This window comes from Eulemur rufifrons, chromosome 27, assembly GCF_041146395.1.
Source record: "Eulemur rufifrons isolate Redbay chromosome 27, OSU_ERuf_1, whole genome shotgun sequence".
Classification (NCBI taxonomy): domain Eukaryota; kingdom Metazoa; phylum Chordata; class Mammalia; order Primates; family Lemuridae; genus Eulemur; species Eulemur rufifrons.
In genome coordinates this window covers 14,906,075-14,929,228 of record NC_091009.1, presented here as the reverse complement: position 1 = coordinate 14,929,228, position 23,154 = coordinate 14,906,075, and the positions used below count along the sequence as shown (strand labels likewise).

At 39.0% G+C, this 23,154-nt stretch overlaps 1 protein-coding gene across 20 annotated transcripts in view; it reads left to right on the top strand.

Annotated features, from left to right (window-relative positions):
- Positions 1-23,087, top strand: part of SMG7 (SMG7 nonsense mediated mRNA decay factor) — a 75,261-nt gene extending 52,174 nt beyond the window's left edge. For 5 of the 20 annotated variants that reach the window (XM_069459598.1, XM_069459591.1, XM_069459588.1 and 2 more), the window contains 15 exons: positions 2,135-2,297; positions 2,938-3,094; positions 6,010-6,080; positions 7,273-7,333; positions 10,030-10,149; positions 11,118-11,544; positions 13,349-13,493; positions 13,935-14,314; positions 14,842-15,213; positions 15,955-16,104; positions 18,164-18,244; positions 18,722-18,881; positions 19,683-19,853; positions 19,987-20,132; positions 20,718-23,087. In XM_069459598.1, coding sequence (XP_069315699.1) covers positions 2,135-2,297; positions 2,938-3,094; positions 6,010-6,080; positions 7,273-7,333; positions 10,030-10,149; positions 11,118-11,544; positions 13,349-13,493; positions 13,935-14,314; positions 14,842-15,213; positions 15,955-16,104; positions 18,164-18,244; positions 18,722-18,881; positions 19,683-19,853; positions 19,987-20,132; positions 20,718-20,831 — 2,718 coding nt within the window. In that variant the 3' untranslated portion in view covers positions 20,832-23,087. The remainder of the gene's footprint in view (positions 1-2,134; positions 2,298-2,937; positions 3,095-6,009; positions 6,081-7,272; positions 7,334-10,029; positions 10,150-11,117; positions 11,545-13,348; positions 13,494-13,934; positions 14,315-14,841; positions 15,214-15,954; positions 16,105-18,163; positions 18,245-18,721; positions 18,882-19,682; positions 19,854-19,986; positions 20,133-20,717) is intronic. The other 15 variants (XM_069459607.1, XM_069459600.1, XM_069459595.1 and 12 more) reach the window with 5 other exon arrangements.
- The last annotated feature ends 67 nt before the right edge of the window (positions 23,088-23,154 follow it).

The window sequence follows — 23,154 nt, the reverse complement described above, 5'->3', positions numbered from 1 at the left end:
TTTGAAGTATTGTTCTAACACTGTAAAGTTAAACATAGTATAAGGCAGCTGTCTTTGAAACCTTACACAGTATTGAAATAGAGGAGCATTGCTGGAGTGAAATTTTAGCATAGTGGGGTAAATTTTCAAAAGTATTTGTAAAGCATATGTCGCTAATTAGTATCATCCACATGTATACTCCAGTGTATCTAACTAGCAATCTTTAGAATAATAAACAGAAATGTTTAACAACTTGAGGTCCACTGAAGGATTTAAGGCCTGGGATCTAGGGATTGAGATGCAAAGTGTTTTATATCTGTTAAGTGTGTGCTGTTTCTTAATGATATTTAGTTCAATATGTTTCTGAGCTGCAGTTGAAAATTTGAGTAACAAAAACATGTCAGTTCTAAACTGATTTTTATTTTCTAGGAGGCCCTCTCCTTATTATAATACAATTTAAATGTTACAAAATTACAACTGAATAATTTCACATTTATTCTAAAGGTGTAGGTTATTCATTCATTAAGAATTCATTATACCTGCTTTGCACCATGTATTTTTCTAGGCTTTTAGAGACATAGGGGAGAACAAGACAAAGTCTCTACCTTCATAAACTTATGCTATCTGTTAGTACTGGGCAGTATTCATATGCATCAATGCTTCTGTACATACACTAGAAAATCTTTTAAAGGGCTGTGACACTGTTCAACAGGACATTGCCTTCTAAAATAAATGCCAGTGGATTTATAGCTACAAGGAATGCATTACCATGTTATCCTTATAAGAAACAATGCTTTTTGAAAAATATAAATATTCTCATTTTATGCTAATTTTATGCATTTGTGTAAATGATCAGCTTATTTAGAAGGTTAGTTGTAGAAATTGAAGGAGAAATCGTGTGGGAAAATTCTGGAGAAGAGATAGGATTTCAGAAAATTTTTAGGGAAAGAAAGTGAAACGCTTGATGCCCTTGGAAAAGGGCTAACCATTCTAGATGTATATGTTGCAATGGCAGATTGCAGGAAGGCCGAAAGTGTGATAGAAAGAGTAAAGTAGAATGGAACTGTATTTTTCTCCAGTGATGATGTGAAAGAGCTTGCTATTAGAATCATAGAGGTTACTGTGGATATTTCAGATTCTTTAAGTAAATAAAAACAAAAATCTCAGAATACTTTGGGCAAAGGCAGCTATAAATTTCTGACATGGTAGCGTTCCCTGTCATTGCTGGCAGAACTAGGGTTATCCATTTCCCGTCATAAGGCTAGTGACAATGAATCCCCCTGTCTGCAAAAATTTTCCCTGGGGAGGAAGGCTGGCTATGGCTAAAGTGTAAGGTGAAACTGGGAAATCATCTCTAGTAGCTATCAACTGTTACGGACTTTGGTTTGAAAAGTATTTTAGCTGGGGGTAATCTAAAACTATTGCAGATATTAAAGTAGGAGGGAAATTAAGTTGAGGTTACCAGGTCACTGTGCATACAGTTATTAAGTAAATGAAATTTGATGAAGATCATGCATGTACTTCTCTAAGAGGAGAAATTATCATTGTGATAATTTGTGGATGGGCCTATAATACATCCTAATGTTTGCTTTAGTATTAATCATTAACTCTGTGTTCCAGAATATAGTTCTTGCTATGCCTTGTTTATTAAGTAAGTTTCTTTAAATATGTCATGCTTTGAAAGAATAAATTTTATGACAAATCTTGGAAGTTGTGCTTTATGTACCAAGAGTTCAAAAGAATATTGAGTCTGTTGAAATTTTTTCACTACGTAGATCTGCTTTCTAGTCATTGGTCTCAATTTAATATTTTAATGTGTACGCATCTTTTATAAAACAATTTCTAATGGATGAAGATACATAAATTATGGATGAACCCCCAAAATTTTCTCGGGTCATATTAAAAAATGTGTAGTTTCTTAGGGAAAAAAGTTCCCCCACTCTGTGGTATCTGAATTAATTCCTTTCAAGACAAAGAATCAGTTTGGGAAACCTCAGATCCAATTAAAATACAGGAAATAAGAGTGGAACAGTTTACTCATCTGTAATTCCACTATTATGCATGTGGTTCTAAGTGCAAATTGTCAGTTTAATTCTTGTGTCAAAGATGGTTCCTGTTCTTGACAAACATGGAGTATTTCTGTCTTCTTTTACAGAGGCTGCTATTCCAAAAAGCTTTCAACTCTCAGCAGTTAGTTCATGTCACTGTCATTAACCTGTTTCAACTTCATCACCTCCGTGACTTTAGCAATGAAACAGAACAGCATAGTTACAGTCAAGATGAACAGCTATGTTGGACACAGTTGCTGGCCCTCTTTAGTGAGTATTAAATCATTTAACTTTGACATGTGCCAGCTTCTTTGAAAAGCATAATCTTAGGCATTTTCATCAATGTAGCGAAGCATGGTGACATTAAAAAGTGTCCTGTTGGCCAGGCACAGTGGCTCACACCTGTAATCTTAGCATTCTGGGAGGCCAAGGCAGAAAGTTTGCTTGAGGCCATGTGTTCAAGACCATCCTGAGCAAGAGCAAGACTCCATCTCTACAAAAAACAGAAAAATCAGCTGGGAATGGTTGTGCACACCTGTAGTCTCAGCTACTCAGGAGGCTGAGGCAGAAGGATGGCTTGGGCCCAGGAGTTTGAGCTTGCAGTGAGCTATGATGAGGCCACCGCACCCCAGCATGGGCAACAGAGTGAGACCCTGTCTCAAAAAAAAAAGTTTGTCTTATATTTCTTACTATTGAATCAAGAAACCTAAACCTGACTTCCATTCTTTTATCTGCTGACACTCCCTCATCAATTGTATCTATAACATTTTTATACGAAAAGAATATGGCTTTTTAGAAAGAAGCTGTAAGATATTTATGTGGTAGCAGAAGACACATAATGATATTTTAATTTGAACAGATACACAGCTTCGAATATCTTATGCTTTCTGAATGCATTTTTTTCTTCAAGTGTCTTTTCTTGGCATCCTGTGCAAGTACCCTCTCCAGAACGAGTCTCAGGAGGAGTCCTACAATGCCTATCCTCTTCCTGCAGTCAAGGTCTCCATGGACTGGCTAAGACTCAGACCCAGGGTCTTTCAGGAGGCAGTGGTGGATGAAAGACAGTAGTAAGTGTTTTTAGAATTTCATGTTAACTTGTGTGCTTTGTTTGATGCTCATAGATACGTAAAAACTGCCTTCTAAAACACAACATTTGAACAATGGTAGGCTTTGTATTTTCTGCCTACTCTCTGGAAATAGAACTGAAGACCTCTTTGTATGCTTTCCACTTATTTATTTGGATTCTTCATGGGAGACAGAGTCTTAAGGATTTGTGGCTCCCTGTGCACTCCCCTATTCTCACTTGCTATCCTAGGGAAAAGGCATTTTTCACATATCAAAATGATCTTGAAGTAAAATCACTTTGTTTCTTACCTATTACAGTATGCTGCAATTTTCTGTTTAGGAGTTGAAGGAAGGAAATTTTTATTATTTTCTATACATAAACTATTTGATATTGCCTTACAAAAACACCCAATTTGAATTATATTTGTTTAAGTGTAGAAGAATGAAAGTTAATTTGATTCTCACCGTTTTCTCTGTAATCTCTACTCAGTAATTCTGACAGTTCTTAGGAACTATTGATTTTACAGTGACAAATGAAAACTTTCAGTGTACCTTTGATTATAGGAATAATTACTTCCAAGATAGCTTTGCAGTGAGTAGGAAGTTCCTCCTCTGCATATTTTGATGATAGATTTAAAAGAATCTCTGAAATTTCTGCTTTGTGGTTCAGCGTGTACACATTGATCAAGTTCACAACTTAGAAAATAGCCTAGCCACATTTAAGACCCTTTGATCCCTCTACCTCATAATTCTCTTTCCTTTTTTATCTCACCTAAACTCCTTCATTTTTGACATTGTCATTAATAGAGTTTAGAGACCTAGCACACCATACTATATGTTTCCTTTTAATGTTGGCACAGATTTTCAGACCTTGCTTCCTTGTACAAAATGTTTACTTCTTTTTTTTTTTTTTTGAGACAGAATCTCACTCTGTTGCCCAGGCTAGAGTGAGTGCCGTGGCATCAGCCTAGCTCACAGCAACCTCAAACTCCTGAGCTCGAGCGATCCTCCTGTCTCAGCCTCCCGCGTAGCTGGGACTACAGGCATGCACCACCATGCCTGGCTAATTTTTTCTATATATATTTTTAGCTGTCCATCTAATTTCTTTCTATTTTTAGTAGAGATGGGGTCTCGCTCTTGCTCAGGCTGGTCTCGAACTCCTGAGCTCAAACGATCCGCCCACCTCAGCCTCCCAGAGTGCTAGGATTACAGGCGTGAGCCACCGCGCCCGGCCTACAAAATGTTTACTTCTTAACTCAGGCTATAGGATTTTCCTACTCTTCGGTATTTTAGAACCCAAAATTGTGTTTGGTTCAGTAAATTGAATCAGTAATGCTATAAGAGAATTCTGTTTTACCATTTACTTAGGGAGTTTTCGTATTTATGGGCAGGGATTGCTGTTTTTGTTTTACTTGTTTTGTTGTTCCTGTATAGTGATTCTTTTGGCCCATTCTGTGTGTTCCCATTTCGTTTCATGGCAAAGGGTATATTCAACCAGAAAAAATAGATTTATTTATTTACAAACATTTTTTTCCCTCCTTTTTTGTGATTCACTCTTTCTGTTTCCTCCTCTCAGATTTATTAGGATCTTTAGAATTATGTCTTTGCAGGTATTTCATTCTATCTTAAATTATATTGGTACTCTTTTTTTTTTTGAGAGAGAGAGTTTTGCTCTGTCACCCAGGCTAGAGTGTAATGGCATCATCATAGCTCACTGCAACCTCAAGCTCCTGGGCTCGAGCAATCCTCCTGAGTAGCTGGGACTACAGGCACATACCACCATATCCAGCTAATTTTTCTATTTTTAGTAGAGATGGGATCTCACTCTTGCTCAGGCTGGTCTCAAACTCCTGGTCTCAAGCAGCCCTCCCACCTCCGCTTGTAAGATTACAGGCGTGAGCCACTGTGCCCAGTCTGTTAGTACTCATTTTAAAGACTGGCATGGGATATTTCTTTAAAACTAAAAATTTTTCTCATATCTCTGATACATTATAATCTTCATTTCTATCTTTTAAATAATGAAGAGATGATCCCTATTTCTCATCTTTTTTTTTTTTTCCTTTCTACAGAATGATCCAGGGGAAAAAACAATCTCTGTTTCTTTTGTGAACTCAGAATTTTATGTGTATTCAAATAATCTTCAGTTTCTTATTTCTGGGTCTTCTCAATTCCTAGAACTTATTTTCCCCCTGTACCTTTTTGAGAAATACTATCTTAAGCTATGTGATATTTATAAGTCTATATCCATAATGGAATTTTTAACAAACCTCACTCAGGAACCAAGGACTTTAATAACACAATTAACAAATATGTATGAAGAACTCACTTTCTAATAGTGGAAAGTATATGTTCTAATATTGCATGTGTAAGCCTTCACAAAAATTGTGTATTAGGAAGCAGAGTTTAGAGATAAGGCTATTGTAACAATGTGGACTTTTTTGTACCATAAAGAAAAAGGCATTGTTCTTCACTTTGAACAGAGAATGTGATTTGAGTGTGCTATAACCATACCCTGTCACAGATTAAAGAACTAGCAATGGGTTCCACAACTGATAAGATCTGTGAAGGAGCTATAAAAACAATATATTATTTCTCTGGTCAGAGTTTTCTCAGTAAATATCAATTTTTAATGTTTAAAACTGACAAATTATTTTCACTATTTGTTAAATTAGGAGCCCGGGAAATTATCTGCAGTAGTAGATCTCTATTATGGAAATTCAATCCTTCTAGCATATCTTTATCTTTATCATTATCTGGTATATCTCTGAATATATGTTTTAGGGAATTATACAGCTTTTAAAATGCCAAAGTAAGGGAAAAACTGAGTCCAGGTCCTATGGATATCATTTTTATGGCTTACTACTGTTGTAGTTTCTCTTGTATAAGATAAAGACTGGACTATTGCTTCAATTTACAGCATTTGGCCCTGGCTGATCTCTCTTCTGAATAGTTTCCATCCCCATGAAGAGGATCTCTCAAGTACTAATGGTAAGGGCTGCACTAACCTTGTGTCGTCGATGTGGTTCTCTATCACTAATAGTGGATTTAAGGCTAGAGAAAAACAGGTTTGGGGTAGTGTTTGGCTTTAAATTCAGTGTCTCAGAAGTGACTGACTCTACACTGATTAAGTTGGTGGAAGTAGAGATAATGTTCTCCTAGTTCTTTCAGCAACTTATTCTTGTTTAAAACTACTTTTGAATAGGAGTCCAGAGAATGCAATACCTTTGCGTCCTTTCCATCTTTTCCCCTTCCTCCTCATTATTACTGTTTTAAAAAAGGAATTAATGTGAACAGCATCGCTCTATCAAAGTAATACCTGCTTATCATAGATAATTTGGTACATAGAAACATAACACAAATCACTCATATTTCTCCCATACAGAGATACTTTTTATTATTCAAATGATAGTACATCTTCTTCAAACCCTTTTCTTATGTATGCACACAAATAAGAGATGATTGGTGTCAGATACAGCTTTGTGCCTGCTTTTGAAATTTAGCATTATATTGTTAGCATTCTTTTGTCATTAAGCATTTTGAAAACACGATTTCTACTGTCTTCATAATATTCCATATTATGGATGTACCATAATCTATTTACTCACTCTCCATTGCTTTAAATTTTTCCCCATTATAAATAATCCTGCACTGAACAACCTGTAGCTTGGCTTCTTTCTTCTATTAGATCAGTGTTCCTCAAGTATTAATTTACAGATGAATCACTTGACTCATTAAGATATAATTTATGATTCAGTAGATTTGGGATAATGCCCAAGATTCTGTATTTCTTTCAAACTCCTAGGTAATGTCAGTGTTACTCGATGCTTTGAGTAAAAGGAGATAGGTAATCTAAACATTAGGATCACTGGATCCAAGGCTATGATTTTTTAAGACTGCTGATTAAAACAAAAAAAAGAATCTATCTTCATCAGCATTGAATATTAGATGAGTGCTGGGGGGGAATGTCTATGCCCCAAAGGTAACCCGCAGGGTTTTGGTAGGTTAGTTATTTTCACCAGGATTACTGCGAAGAAGAGCAGAGAGCTATAAACATTATAGTCTTTTTCTGTATGTTCATTTTTAAAATTTTATTCATTTTTTTAATTTAGTGAGCAGTGTTCTACCAAACAATAGTATTTTAATTAAAATGTTTGCAAATTTTGATTTCCACCCTTCTTAGCTACACCACTTCCAGAGGAGTTTGAGTTACAAGGATTCTTGGCTTTGAGACCTTCTTTCAGGTAGGTGGCAACTGAAGTAGATGATTGCATGGCCAATGTTATGGTATTAAAATGAGCAAGAGTCAGGCTCACGTGTAGAGGAACCTCTGATCTGTCTGAGCTGTACTGTATTTTCCTAACAGCGACTGATAGCGGAAGTTTGTTGACATAATAATGGATTTGTATATGTCATGCCTTTATTTCCTGTGTAATAGGAATTAAAGTCTAACCTTTCCATCTGGTACCCTTGATCCCATCCCTTCCTACCTCCCAAGAAACTTGCTCTGTTATCCTCTCTGCTTGGTATTTCTAGTTTCCTTTCTCCCTTCCTCTCTTCTCCCTTCCCTTTAGCCTAGTAATGTGCCCCATTCTTTATTAATAGGAAGGTAAAATACAATTCTCATCCCCGTATTTCTTTAATGTTGCCCTATCTTTTTATCATCAGATTTCTTTTAAAAAGTAGTGTAGACTAACTTTACTGACTCTACTTCAAGTCCTAGTCATTTCTCAGCCTACTGTGCAACTTAAACTATCGATCAGTACCCTTCTAGATACCAAATCTAGTAAGTTCTTTATAATTTTCATCCTATTTAATTTTTCTTCAGCATTAAGTCTATTGATCCCCTTCCTTCATGAAACCTTTTTCCTTAATCCTGTGACACTATTCTTCTCCTACCCTTATAGCACGCAGTCTTTTTCACTATTTCTTTAACGTTACGTGCTTCTTTATGTTGTTGCTCTCTAGGATTCTTTCCTCATCCTTTCCTTCCCACTTTCTACATTCTCCCTGGTGATCAAATTCATCCCTATGTCTCTTGGATGAGAAATCCCAAATTTTCAGTTCTGACTTCTTTTAGAGTTTGGACCCATATTCTAATAGTCCAACCTCCCTTATGCATTTTATACTTTAACGTGACCTTGTGTTTGGTCAACCAAGAGTAATCTTCAAACTTCATTCTGTATTTCTGGGTTTGTTGTTGTTGCTGCTGCTGCTGCTGCTGCTGCTGCTGTTGTTGTTGTTGTTGTTTTAAAGGGAGCCGGGGTCTTGCTCTGCTGCCTAGGCTGGAGTGCAGTGGTGGGATCATTGCTCACTGCAGCCTCAAATTCCTGAGCTCAAGCAATTCTCTTGCCTCATCCTTCTGAGTAGATAGGGCTACAGGTGCGAGCCACCACTCCTGGCTCATTTTTCACATTTTTTATGGAGATGGAGTTTCACTATGTTGCCCAGGCTGGTCTCTAACTCCTGGCCTCAAGTGATCTTTCCGCCTCAGCCTCCCAAACTGCTGGGATTACAGGCGTGAGCTTTCTGCCTGGCTTTCTACATTTCTCATTTGTGCCTGTGGCTTTATCTACCTACATGACCAAGCTAGAAATCTGAAAAACCCTTATTTTTGTCTTTCTCACCAAGTCTTTGTAATTGTATGTCCAAAATGCCTCTTAGATTGAAATTCTTCCATTTATTTCCCTGTACATAGTTCAGCTTTTAGCACTGTTTACCTGGAATATATAAAACCTCGCTACTTAGAGTCCCTTTCCTTCTATAATCCATTTCTACACTGCCCCCAGAATTGTATTTTTAAAATCTAGAACTAATGATGTCCTGTGACTAATATAAAAACTTTGATTTATGCACTCCGGGGTGTTCTAGTGTCTCTTTCAGCTAGATGCTCAAATCATAGCACTGTCCAGATCTTAGTTTTTCAGCCTGAATTTCTGCCACTTCCCTTCCCCTTCCCCCAGTACTTATACACTATATACTCACTATGTCCTATACTGGAAAAGCTCTGTATTTTTATTCTTCCACACCTTTGTTCATGCTGTGCCTAGAACACTCTTTCCTTCTCTGCTGCCCTTCCCTTATTAGCCTGATAAGCACTTGTCCCTGTGAAGGTCCAACTCAGGTGTCACTTACTCTGTAAAACGTTTTCAGGGCTTCTCAGAAGGATCTCACTCTCCTTTTACTATGTCCTCGTATTCTTTGCCCAGCTTTTATTATAATGCTTATCAGATTGAATCATAATTATTTGCTTCTAAAGGAAGGGAATATTTCTTAATTATCTTTGTATCCTCAGCATCTAGATTACCACCTGGCAATTCTTTTTTTTTTTTTTTTTTTTTTTGGTAGATATGGGGTCTCATTGTGTTGCCCAGGCTGGTCACAAACTCCTGGCCTCAAGTAATCCTCCCTCCTTGCCTACTAAAGCACTGGGATTACAGGTGTAAGCCACTGCACCTGGCCTGCCTGACAATTCTTAAATTTTTTATTTTTTTAAAGTTTAATAAGGAAAAATCTGAAAAATCCTTATTTTGGTTCCCCTTCTGGTATCAATGAGTTTTAAGGGTTTTCTTGGTTTTGTCTTGTCGTTGTTGTTGTTGTTTTGGTTTTTGCTGTATATATTTTGCGATATTTATATATTTTTCTGATTTAGAATGGGCCACATTAAAGTGGGTAGATTAATACTGTTTATTAGAATAGGCAAATTAAGTAAAAATATTACATTAATGTAATGAACTTGTATGTTTTCTTCTCTGCTTTGTTCCATTGTATGTAAAATCTTTGGGAGTCTAAATTTCAAACAAATGTGGTTTGGTTTACATCAAGTAGCTAACCTGTATGGCCAACATCTGAAGCCATTGCAGTTAATTAGATGAACTTGGTTGCCTGGAAAATATGGTTAGTGGCTTAATTTTCTGATACGTGCTTGTGTCAATTTTAGGAACTTGGATTTTTCCAAAGGCCACCAGGGTATTACAGGAGACAAAGAGGGTCAGCAGCGACGAATACGACAGCAGCGCTTGATTTCTATAGGCAAATGGATCGCTGATAATCAGCCAAGGTATGCCCATGGGGCTTCTGGTCTACTCCCTTTTAACCGCTGTATCAGACAGACAGACAGACACACACACACACACACACACACACACATACACACACACACGCACTCCCTCCCTCCCTCCTACCTCACATGTATTTTAGACTTTGGTATAAATGCTATTATTTATGAACTCTTAAGTCAAAGTGTTGGTAGCACAATATCAAATTATGACCCCAGTGGTCAGTATGCTCTTTTAAAAGTCCCTGTGCTCCCCATTACACTGCTTATTATAGAGGAATTGGTCTTGTCCCTCTTGTTTATCATGAGCTTCTGCTTTATAAATCTATAAATCTGAGTTGTACCTTCATAGGCAGGGATTTGTATTGGCAAGGACATGGTGGTCAGTTTTGGTCAGGACAGACCAAGATGGTGCTAGTGGTTAAATACAAAGCAGATATGCTAGTTAGTGCAGGTAAAAGAACACAGTTTTGGAATCAGTTAGGTTTGAGTTAAGTTTACAGTTTTACAGCTTCCCAGATGTGTGTCCTTGGGATTCCCCCAGGAGATTATTACCTTTCCACAATCAGTAGGTATTTACTCCTTTTTGTATTCAGGCTCCTGTCATACAGTAGATACTTAAATGCTTGCATGTTTGAATGAACTTATTGCCTCTGAGTTTCAGTTTCCATGCTCTATAGGACATGTGAAGGACCTAGACTAGTATCTTGTATTTAAAACATGCTTAGGAAATATAAGTATTAGCAAACATTGAAATGGCAAGGGGATATGTTGGGGTGATGATAAGTGTGATAATGAGAACTTGAGTTTCTAACTACTTTTTGTGTTATCTGAATCCACATTGTTTATCCTGCTATTTCCATAATTCTTACTGCTAGGAATATATTGACTGTTGGATCCATACACAGTTCAGTTGTTACTGTTTTTTAGGTTAATGTTTTTCATATATGGATTTATTTTTACTTTTTTAGGCTGATTCAGTGTGAAAATGAGGTAGGGAAATTGTTGTTTATCACAGAAATCCCAGAGTTAATACTAGAAGACCCCAGCGAAGCCAAAGAGAACCTCATTCTGCAAGAAACATCTGTGATAGAGTCGCTGACTGCAGATGGGAGCCCAGGACTGAAATCAGTGCTGTCTACAGGCCGAAATCTAAGCAACAACTGTGACACAGGAGAGAAGCCAATGGTCACCTTCAAAGAGAACATTAAGCCACGAGAAATGAACAGAGACCAAGGAAGAAGTTTTCCTCCCAAAGAGGTGAGAAGGGACTATAGCAAAGGAATAACTGTAACTAAGAATGATGGAAAGAAGGACAACAACAAGAGGAAAACTGAAACCAAGAAATGCACCTTAGAAAAGTTACAGGAAACAGGAAAGCAGAATGTGGCAGTGCAGGTAAGCTGTATTTGAACTATAAAGCAGGTAGAGGAAGGCTCACACACAAGGCAAGATTTTTCGTTTTGTTCTAAAGCCTTGAGAATTGGCCGTCCTGGAAGTTTTAAGTGCATTCTTCTAATGCATAGTAAGGTTATATAAAGAGCTTTGATAGATGGTTACATTATCAATTCTTGAGAATTCTAATGTGAGTGAAAAAAATCTCAGCCTGATTTGACACTTCTCTCAATCCTCCAATTTAAGTGATTTGAAATGACCAGTTGTAGAGCCATCAGTGCCAGACAGTATTATATTATCTTTGGGTGGTATAATTACCATGTTAATGTTATAGTGGAGATTTGGAGTTTTTTGTAGATCTAATAGAACCAAGAGTATATTGAGGCTTATACAGGTTTTCTCCCCCACCCCCCAAGATTCACTATACAAAATAAAATATATTCTTGGAAAAAGATAAGGCTCTTTTTCTTGACATTTATTCTTCTCCCAGCCAGTGACATTATATCACTTTAATATTATCCTGGCTCATGGGAATTCGTAAAATAAGAACCCAGATCTCTTGCTGGAAAAAGATAAACACTGCCCAGTTACTTGTGGCTTTGGTTTTTTGAAATAGCTTTCCAAAGAGATACAGATGATTTCATATAAACAGAAAAGTGTCTTCACTCTCTGCTGGTTTTATTAATACCATTAATGTTTAAATAAATTCTTAAGTGGCCATGTGATTTGTTAACACGTTTTGGCAAATGTGTTTGCATGAGAAATATTACATTGTTGATGACTGCTTACAAACAAATAGTACCTTCTATGTATTTCCCTAATAGAATTTTTTTTTTTTTTTGAGAAAGGGAAAAATAAGAAAATAGTTTCATTTTAAGATTAATAGTAGGGAGAAAAACATGGTAGAAATTAAAAGACATGGGGAGAGAGAAGTGCTGGTGAAAGGCAAGAAATAAATCGAAATGAACAAGAAAGCCAACGGAGTGTTTTAGGGATAAAGAGTCCAGCATTTCCTGCCTGCCCTGCCATCGTTCTCTGTAACTGCCTCTAAGGTCTAGACTGAAAATAAAATCAACTTTCTGGTCTCTCATCCATCTCAAATCACCTATAGATGATTAAAGAAAGCCTGATAATGGTCAATAATTCTGTACCTCATCCCAAATTTTCTATAAATACTACCTATTTTCCCTCATTTTGCTCAACCTTGAGCATTACGTATAGCATCTACTTCTCTCTGGCTTTATGTTTAGGGTCTCAGGGCCTGTTCCTTACTGCTGAAAGTTATCCTTATTTATTGAAGGGGTGTAAAGTTGCAGGGCGGAGGGGTGGATGCTTGACTGGGTATACTTAAGGCTGCCCAGATGAAATTAAACTGAGGGCCAAAGTATCTCACCTGTGGGTTAATAGTCATTAATTCATAATTCATGTGCGCTACTTAATGAATTAGAGCATAAAGAGCCTTGGGCCCCTAACAGGCAGCTTAAGATAATGGACAAGTTTTTTTAACTTGGCATCAGGTATCTCGTTTGTAAAACAAATGGGCTCTAAGGTCCTTTTCATATTTAGTATTTTTGTGATCATGTAAAAGCAAAATAATTATATTAGTAAACTTAAGCCCTATATCTTTTATTGGCTATTAAATAATTTGTTTTAATTTTTCCATTTTTAACTTAGGTGAATTTAAATATCTTCAGCATATGCTTTTTGACATAATAAGGTTTTAAATACTTTCCTAGGAGAAGGTGCTTCTTTCTGACACATTTGAGTTTCAGGTTATTATAGATAGTTTTGCTTCTGTTGGTCATAGGTAAAATCCCAGACAGAACTAAGAAAGACTCCAGTGTCTGAAGCCAGAAAAACACCTGTAACTCAGACCCCAAGTCAAGCAAGTAACTCCCAGTTCATCCCCATTCATCACCCTGGAGCCTTCCCTCCTCTTCCCAGCCGGCCAGGTAAATACATGTTTTATATTTTCTTTTACTTAATCCCATCTGTTTAGGAATTTCTATTCAGTCACTTAGTAATCTATATTCCATTGGGGTGACATTACCAAGTCATCATGTTAAAAAGTAGAAAGAAGTTCTATTTTCTAACATTATTTTTGAGCTGTTTCTCTGTAGTTTACATGCAAGGGCATGTTTGTTATCATGAAGGAATTCCTATTACTAAACATAAGATGCCACCTTTAGGATACTCTGATCACTTCAGTGGATAGAAGAAAAGTAGACAATAGTCTATATTTAGTTCTAAAAGTCAAGTTAAAGATTGACAACATGGCTGATCTCTTACTTTTATAATGTGTTAAAAGACACCCCCGTCAAAAAAAGATGACTTTTTTGCCTTTCTCTTGCTAAGTTTCTTTAGAACTAAAGCTGTGTTCTTCTATTTTGAAGGGTTCCCGCCCCCAACATATGTTATCCCCCCTCCTGTGGCATTTTCTGTGGGCTCAGGTTACACCTTCCCAGCTGGTGTTTCTGTCCCAGGAACCTTTCTGCAGCCTACAGCTCACTCTCCAGCAGGAAACCAGGTGCAAGCTGGGAAACAGTCCCACATTCCTTACAGCCAGCAACGGCCCTCTGGACCAGGGCCAATGAACCAGGGACCTCAACAATCACAGCCACCTTCCCAGCAGCCCCTTACATCTTTACCAGCTCAGCCAACAGCACAGTCCACAAGCCAGTTGCAGGTTCAAGCTCTAGGTCAGCAACAATCCCCTACAAAAGCCGTGTCGGCTTTGGGGAAAAGCCCACCTCACCACTCTGGATTCCAGCAGGTAAGTGACAGTACTGTCCGGCTGAAATGAGGGGAGATGCTGAAATGATGCAGTGTTTGGCTAGTTACTGATTAAGCTTTTAGACACTTCTTGCTTAGATTTGTGATGGTGATGACAATACAAAAGTATCGTTCTATTGTTTAGGGAAGTTCAAAAATCTTGAGGAGGTGCTAAGATAGATGTGACACCAGTCTTAAATGGTGTCAGCCCCATAGCACTTGAAGCAGAAATGGGGAAACACAGTCTCGTACACATATATTCACTCACTCATTCATTCATTAAACCTCTTAAATAATTGAATTGAAAGAGAATGTGAATGGAGTGAGTGTCCATAATCTGTTCCTAGAAAGCTCTGTGTATTGAAAAATCAAAAAGGTAAAGGAAACTGCTGCATTTCGTGGAGGGTTTTTTTGTGGTGGGGGGGGGGGTTGGAAAACACCTCAAGTTCATTCTGTGATTCTTGAGCATTGATTGTAAGTAATGTTGCATTTTTATCCTCATCTTGATGACAAGCATTTCTTTTTCAGTATCAACAGGCAGATGCCTCCAAACAGCTGTGGAATCCCCCTCAGGTTCAAGGCCCATTAGGGAAAATTATGCCTGTGAAACAGCCCTACTACCTTCAGACCCAAGACCCTATAAAACTGTTTGAGCCGTCATTGCAACCTCCCGTAATGCAGCAGCAGCCTTTAGAGAAAAAAATGAAGCCTTTTCCCATGGAGCCATATAACCATAATCCCTCAGAAGTCAAGGTCCCAGAATTCTACTGGGATTCTTCGTACAGCATGGCTGATAACAGAGCTGTCATGGCACAGCAAGCAAATATGGACCGCAGGGGCAAACGGTCACCAGGAGTCTTCCGTCCAGAGCAGGATCCTATGCCCAGGATGCCATTTGAGGTGTGTGTTCTTTCCTGTCACCAGGCACTTGCAGATAGGTCTGGAGTTGCATGTCTTTTTCATTTCTCACATAGATCTTACAAAGGTCACTGATCGTTAGTACCACAGAATGCTGCTGAGTAAGTGGGGCAGCTCTTTTCTTCTCTTCAGAATTGCACAGTATGTTTTCGTTTGGGGAGCTGCTGAATTCTGTAACTGATTCTCAACTGTGATGGTCTGGCAGAGAAATGATCTACAGAAATCTCTAACACAGCAAGTTAGAGAATTCTGAGACAAAGAGCTCCTCTCAGTTTGGCTGAATCATCTAAGTTTAAAAATAGGCTTACTGAGTATTCAAACAAATTTTCTGCTAGGAACAAAGTCAGCCAGTTATTTTAGAGAGTCGTCCCTTTTCCTCGCCCTTTTTATTAATGAGAAACAGGTGTGTTATTAACTTTTTAAAAAAAGCTATTTCTCTATTTGTTAGCACAAGATATGCTAACCATTTTGTTCCATTACATTGTTTACTCACTAGCCACACTAACCGTTTATGTTTGCTTTTTGTCAGTGTTTTTGCTTCCTTGCTATTGTCTTGATCTTCACCGCTGTCCTGTGTCTCTCTGCCTTTGCATTTCAGAGCCTTTTCCTCTTTGTGTAATACTGTTTCGCTATCCCCTTGACTTTAGTTGCCTTCATTCACCTAATCAGCCTACTTACTCCTTTGTGCTTTTTGCATCTCACTGTGATCCTTTCTGTCACTAGGACCCCAAGAGCTCCCCTCTGCTTCCTCCGGACCTGTTAAAGAGTCTGGCTGCCTTGGAGGAAGAGGAAGAGCTGATTTTTTCTAACCCTCCTGATCTTTACCCAGCTCTGCTGGGGCCTCTCGCCTCTCTTCCTGGACGAAGCCTCTTTGTATGTATTTGACATAATTCTGCGTCTCACTCTAACCCCAGCTTCTTTTCTGAGATTTTGTAGTCTTTAGAATAGGTGATTTCTTCTTTCTGGGACTTTCCTTTTTTACAGAAGTGTAAAAAATATTTTCTGATTGCCTAAACTAACCTTAAAATGGTAGTAGAACATGGCAAAACATTTCTGACTTTATAGTCAGAGACGTACCCTGGCATTATATGTGTTATCCAGAAAGCGTTCTGCAGGGCCTATCATATACAGGGTGTGACGCTGGCAAGTTAACTCACTTTTCAGGTGGCACTTCCATCTAGACCCAGAAATTTCAAGTGTCATTTAATCTTGCTTAGGAACAGTGAGATTTATTTCTCCTATGTAGCCAAAATAAGAAAGGAAATATGTTCTAGGTTTTTTAACTAACATTATTTAACAGTATGTGACTCTTTTCTGTTTGGTTAACTGAACCCAGAAAGAGCCCTGATCTAAATTCAGAGTTGGATTCATAAATAGAATGAGTAAAAACAAAGAGGACTCTATTTATAAACATTGTTGGAGTGCCATAAATGAGTGACTATGAAGATAAATAACTAGGATAACAACTAATAAATTCTAAGAAGCATTTAGTGGTATCTTTTTAAAAATAATCTTCAGGAACCCAGGTTGCATTTCAGAGAATGTCATTTTGTACACTTGTCAATATTTACATTATATTTTACTAAGGGTAGAGAGACTAAAAGATAGGGAGAAAGATGTATGCCATGAGGATTTTTCCTACCTCTCTTCACTATGTATGAATAAAACATTAAAAGATTCTGAATTTTACTTTCTTGCTGCTTTCCCATAAACAGGGGAAGAAAACATTTGTAAGATTAAAATGCATTAATTTTAGTATCAGGAGAAATAAAAGCATAACAGCTTTCATGACAGTAGCTGCCATTCCTGGCACTTGAAGTTCCCTTAAGAGTTTGCCTGGGTGAGTGGCAGTGGAGGCCTGCTGTCAAGTTAACAGCAGTGAAAGATCCCTGGAAACTTCGGTGCTAATCGTGCCATGACGGGGAGCAGAGGCTGTGGAAGCCTAGTTGCCGGACTGTTGCCTCTGCATGTTTGCCTTTCTTGCTGCCTTTCTGCTAGAGTGGCTTGAGGGGCTGAGGGCAGTGCCGCTCTGTCTCCTTGCTTCCCAATCCCTTAGTTCCTGTTGCTCCTGCTCCTGCCCTTTCTGTTGCCAGTGGAGCCGATGGTGGGACAAATAGGTGTTTTTTTCAGTCTATTTTTCTTTTCCTTCGTTTTTTTTTTGTTTTTTTTTTTTTTTTGCATGTTTAAAAAAAACCACAGTAAAAAAAAAAAAAAACGAAACACCAAACCTTGACTATAACCCTTCCTATATTTAGCATTGTTAATGATGTATGTGTGAAAGTGCCTTGCATGTGGTAAGTGTCTCATACATGTTTAACCAACTATTCAACGATAGCATTAGAGATTTGGCATTTTTTTCCCTAATAACTTTCATAGGGCCAATAAATGTAAGCTTGACTCTCAGCAACTATTTTAAAATATATAGCAATTAGAGCTGCATAGCAGACGTGTTAACAAAACCATTTTGTCAAATGGACTTGAATGACTAAGTCACCAGTGTTAATGTTTTAAAAATTGGGGTGTGGTGGGAAGAACAGTGCTAGAACAGTTCAGCATTTTGTTTTGAGATTATTTCAAATGCAACTATTGACAAGGAGAATCCTGAGGTTCGTGCCTAGCAAACACTCAGAACTGCTGTTTTCCAGGTCTCTGGTCCCTGCCAGAATAGAATCTCTGTGCTAGATTAGAAACACTGATAAAGGAGGGCTCTGTCTGGCTTATCTGTGGCACCTGGAACTTAGTTGGTGTCACGGTTTAACAGATTTGAATTCACGTCTTCTGAGTCTCATGTGGTACGTAACGAGCGAGTACAAGCGTGCTTAGATGATGATCTTTTACTGTGGTTCTGTACGCATCTTAAGATTAATATTAACAAAATGGAAGGCATAACTTACCTTTTTTTTTTTTTTTTTTTTTTTTTGGAACTGTGAAGAAATCCTTATTGGAGAAACCCTCAGAGCTCATGTCACATTCATCCTCTTTCCTGTCCCTTACCGGATTCTCTCTCAATCAGGTAAGTAAATAGCTAAGAATCCTGCTTTGTGCTTTTAGTGTAGGGTGATATTCTCTTTCCCATACTATACTAGTATGTCTATTTTTCTTTCCTTTCTTCTCCTGATATTGGTGTCTTCCAAATATTTGATTTTATCCCCTTTGTCTCTTACTGGGGCAGACTAGTGACTTGTGCATTATGAGTTTAAACCCTTTAACTTCTCATTCATATTGAAATTCTGGGGGCTGTGTTGTGCAGCCAAATAAATTAGTCACATTTTTTAACCTGGGTGGTTTACCTGGAGTGAAAGAAAGGGTGAGAGAAAGCAAAGGGGAATACAAATCTAACTGGAAAATGAAGAGAAACAAAAAGAAAGCTTTCAGGTTTCTTTTGGTGAAAAAAGATTAAGGTGTATCAAGCATCTATGAACATGACATTGCATTTTCTTAAATCTCTTTCCTTGGAGTGGGTTTATAACTTGACTGTCCTGTCTTTCAGGAAAGATACCCAAATAACAGTGTGTTCAATGAGGTATATGGGAAAAACCTGACAAGCAGCTCCAAAGCGGAACTCAGTCCCTCAATGGCACCCCAGGAAACATCTCTGTATTCTCTTTTCGAAGGGACTCCGTGGTCTCCATCACTTCCTGCCAGTTCAGGTATAACTGGTCTTGAAATTGTAGATCTTGCATTTCCTGTATACTCACATTGATTAAGAGTTAAGTGACATTCTGTAATTATGTTAGGTTTTGGTTTTTTGTTTCTTTAAGTAACTTCTGAAAGAAAATAGGAGAAAAGTCTGGTGAGTTGGTTCATTTAATAAATGCTACTAAAAAGCTTTTTACATCCTCAGTAACCAGCAGAGTTCTAAGGGAGAAAAATTGGAGTTCTGTCTTATGGTTCCCAGCTGTTTTTAGTTTTGTTTGTAGACATGCATTCTTTGCATGAAAAGCTGCACCTTTTTTTTTGAGACAAAGTCTCTCACTAAGTTGTCTACTCTGGACCCAAACTCCTCCCACCCCAGCCTCCTGAGTAGCGGAGACTATACAGGCACATTCCACTACACCTGGCTTTTACTTTTTAAAGTAGGTATCTTTCAGCTCAGTTGTTTTGAAAGAGTCTGATTTAATAGTAATTCTTAAGATTAGGAAATTCTGTTTTTGATAGAGAAGACCAGTAAATACTTACCTGAAATAAGCATGCCACAACTGTGTGTTCAGTTGATAAAATTTTCTACTATTTTGTTTTGGTTTTTTAAGGCAAAGAATATGCCTTAAATATATGCAGTAAGACAAATTAGTGCATCTGGTTAGATTCCCTTTGGGGCCCTTGTTTTGCCTTTCCTCCAAAGTCCTCTGGTTATTTTTAAGAGAAGTCAAGTGTTCGGATCTACAGGAAACTAGTTCTTTGTATGTTTGTGAAACATCTATTTAATGTCCTGTGTTGCTATTATTTAATAGATCATTCAACACCAGCCAGCCAGTCTCCTCATTCCTCTAATCCAAGCAGCCTGCCCAGCTCTCCTCCAACACACAACCATAATTCTGTTCCATTCTCCAATTTTGGACCCATTGGAACTCCAGATAACAGGGATAGGAGGACTGCAGATCGGTGGAAAACTGATAAGCCAGGTGAGATCTCACTTTCATTTCCTAACAAAAGTCCTAACAAAAGTGAAAGAACTTACTCCATCCTTCCCCAGGGTTTGGCACTTGGCAGCAGTAGAATATTGTCTTGAATTCTTAATCTCTTTTCATCCCTTAGCCATGGGTGGGTTTGGCATTGATTATCTCTCAGCAACGTCATCCTCAGAGAGCAGCTGGCATCAGGCCAGCACTCCAAGTGGCACCTGGACAGGCCATGGCCCCTCCATGGAGGATTCCTCTGCCGTCCTCATGGAAAGCCTAAAGGTGAGTGGATTTCAGTAACAAGAACCACACAATTCTTGTAGCAAAAGTGTCTCTGCTTTCACTCACATGCATACTGATGTATAGCACATGTGTAGCACAGTCTGCCTTAAAAGTTTCTTAAATGGGAATTTTATTTTTAATTTGTGTATTCACTAGTGATAAAGCAACATTTTCAGAGGGACGGAAACATGAAGGTTTTAGTTTCATCCTAAGGTTAAGAAAATTTTGGTTCATCTTGGAATGTTCGATTAAAGCCTTTTTTGACCAAGTAAAAGAGTATCTAATTTTAGGAAAGTTCTGTTTGCCTAAAACCTTTATAGTAAATACCCTGTGGTATCACATAGAGCTGAGTTTTAGTAAAAAGACTTCATATAAAATGTAATTTTACCTTTTCTGGTTTAAAATAATGGGAACTAACTAGTCTTGAGAGTCTTAAGACTTTTTCTAATAGCTAGATTTTTCTAGGGGGTTGGGTGGGGTTCTTAGGACATATATGCCTTTATATTTGGCTGGGATTGAAAAACAAATCCCTTTCAGACAACCAGGCATTTGACCTCTGCTGACAAGATCTGGGCTGTTTTTCAGTCTATCTGGTCCAGTTCCATGATGCATCCTGGACCTTCCGCTCTGGAGCAGCTATTAATGCAGCAGAAGCAGAAACAGCAGCGGGGACAAGGCACCATGAACCCTCCACACTGAGGCCAAAATGGCAACCCTGGGAATGAAGGCTCCATAAACCATGGCATGTTGGGTTTGCAGGACTGGCCCACACAGTCCCCTGCAGGTGGCAACCCTCTTTTCTGTTTCTTGCTGTCAAGAGGGTGTAAGTGTTCCACCAGCCCGCTGAGTGTGCACGAAATGTTCGCAGTGCAACAAAAAGAAAAATCCATCAGGAACTTTCCGTCCCCCTGGGGCCTTCCGGAGGGAGAGAGAGAGGAACTGCTGTTTATCTCACTCAGTTACTTGATATCACCACCTCTCACCTTCTCCATCGTGCATGTCCCCAGCCACATGGGAAGTGAAAGCTGAGAAGGGAAGGCAGATGGGAGAAGCCAATGGGAACTTCTCAGTCCCTTTTTCCTCTTTGGGGAATAAAATAGGAATCCATTAATGATTGCTTTGCTGACTGAGAATGTAGTTGAAATTATTCCTAAACATCTTTTATTGTTATTACTCTCAGTAGTAAAATATCACACTGAATTCTTCCATACACAGATGTGCTTCTAGTCAGTGTGGAGCAAGGAAAGCCCTGTTCACTGCTCCTGTGAGAGGCTGATGGTGACAGGATGGGGAATCGACCTCCTCAGCCAGTGGCAGTGTTCCGTAAGGGAGAGTGCAGGGCCTCTCAGAAGGTCCTGGCAGGCCCTCCTCTGGCCTAGAGACTCCAGCAGGAAATGCCCTTCACTCTGTAGGTGCTCGAGCCCCAGCTGAGGATGCAGTGTGGGTGGTGGTGCTGGGCGGGACTAGCAGGTGACCGCTGTAGGATTTCAAATGACGTTTTTGATTCCTGTACATTTTACGGTAGCATAGCGAGCAGTCGCACAGAAAGCAGGCTAGTCCATTCGTGGCCTGACACATTTGAATAGGTAGAAGCTTTCAGTGTGGTTTTTTTTTTTGTTTGGTTGGTTTTTGTGTCCCCTTCTACTTACCACCCTCCTGCCCTGTCTCCCTCCCTTTATCGCCCTATGCTGTATGCTTGTAATTGTTTTTATTTCTAATGTATGCAACATCTCGCCAAGAAGCAACAGCATGGGGTCCAGCAGTTGGGGCCCAAAAGACAGTCCGAGGAGGAAGGACGCAGCGGCGTCTGCGTAGCCTACAGAGGGGCCAGGCCCCTGCCCAGCTGCAGTCTCCCAGCCTCCACTTCCAGAGTGACATTCAAGGCGACAGCGGACACGTGCACAGCATGCACAGAAGAAAACACAACGAAGTCCATTGTGGAAAAGGCAAAAGAAAGGAAAACTTTTTATTTGATATTTATTAGGAGGAAAGAGGACTGAAAATGTTCTTGTCTAGAAAAACAGAAGGACAGTGTTTCTGTTAGTCATTTCCTGGAAAAGTAATATTTTAAGGGGAAATTATGGAAACAATCTCAATGTCCAATTGCTGTGCTAGTGGTAGGGTTTATTTTCTGGGAGAGTTCTCCTGTGTACGTCTGTGAGTGTTTGTGTGCACACACGCCCATCTGCTCTCCCAGAGGGGAGGGGTCGTGTGTCTGCGTGTGTGGAGTTAGCGTGGAATTTACGAGCTGGAAAACAGCTACAGAGCAAAGCACATCCAGGAGCCCCGGTTGTCACTGGAGTTTGGGCAACCCCAGCAGTTACGAGGGGTGAGATAATGCTCATTGCTCTTCAGAGAGAGTGGTTGGAGCCCCCTTACGCTTACATTATTGCTCTTTTAGTTTGACATGGTGTTTGGGTTTTTTGTTTTTCTGTTTTTTTGAGGTCTGAAAGGGTGAAGCCCCCGACCCAACGGCAATATGAAACCCTTTGTGCTTCTCTCCAGCCCCTTCCCTGTGTCCACCTTTCTCCTCTTCCATCCCTCCCAAGCCTCTTTCCCTGCTGCCTTTACCCAGTTTGTGTGTTTGAGCTCTGCATTCAGGCAGCTGCAACATTCCAGTGTTTGAACTGTCACCGATTCTTGCACCCTAGACAAGCTAACCGGGTTTACCATCTCGCTCCCAGTAGTGCCCAGTTCCCATCTAAAGCCCCATTCTGCATGAGAATTTGGTATTTGGAATGTTTTCTGACTCTTGGGGCGGGGTTCCTCGCCTTACCATCCTCACTGTGGAGTAATGAGGACGGGGAGGAGAATCAGCACCAGAAACTGGTTTTGTGTAGTAAACCTTCTTTTGTGGGTTTTTTGTTTCGTTTTGTTTTGTTTTGTCTGTCTGTGCAAGACCTGCAGCTGCTGAAATCAGCTTTGCCTTTAATTAAACCATGTTCTCTCCAACCAGATCTGTGTATAGATTATTTATTTTCTATCCTAAAAGATACAGTATTCAAGAAAATCCAACTTAAAG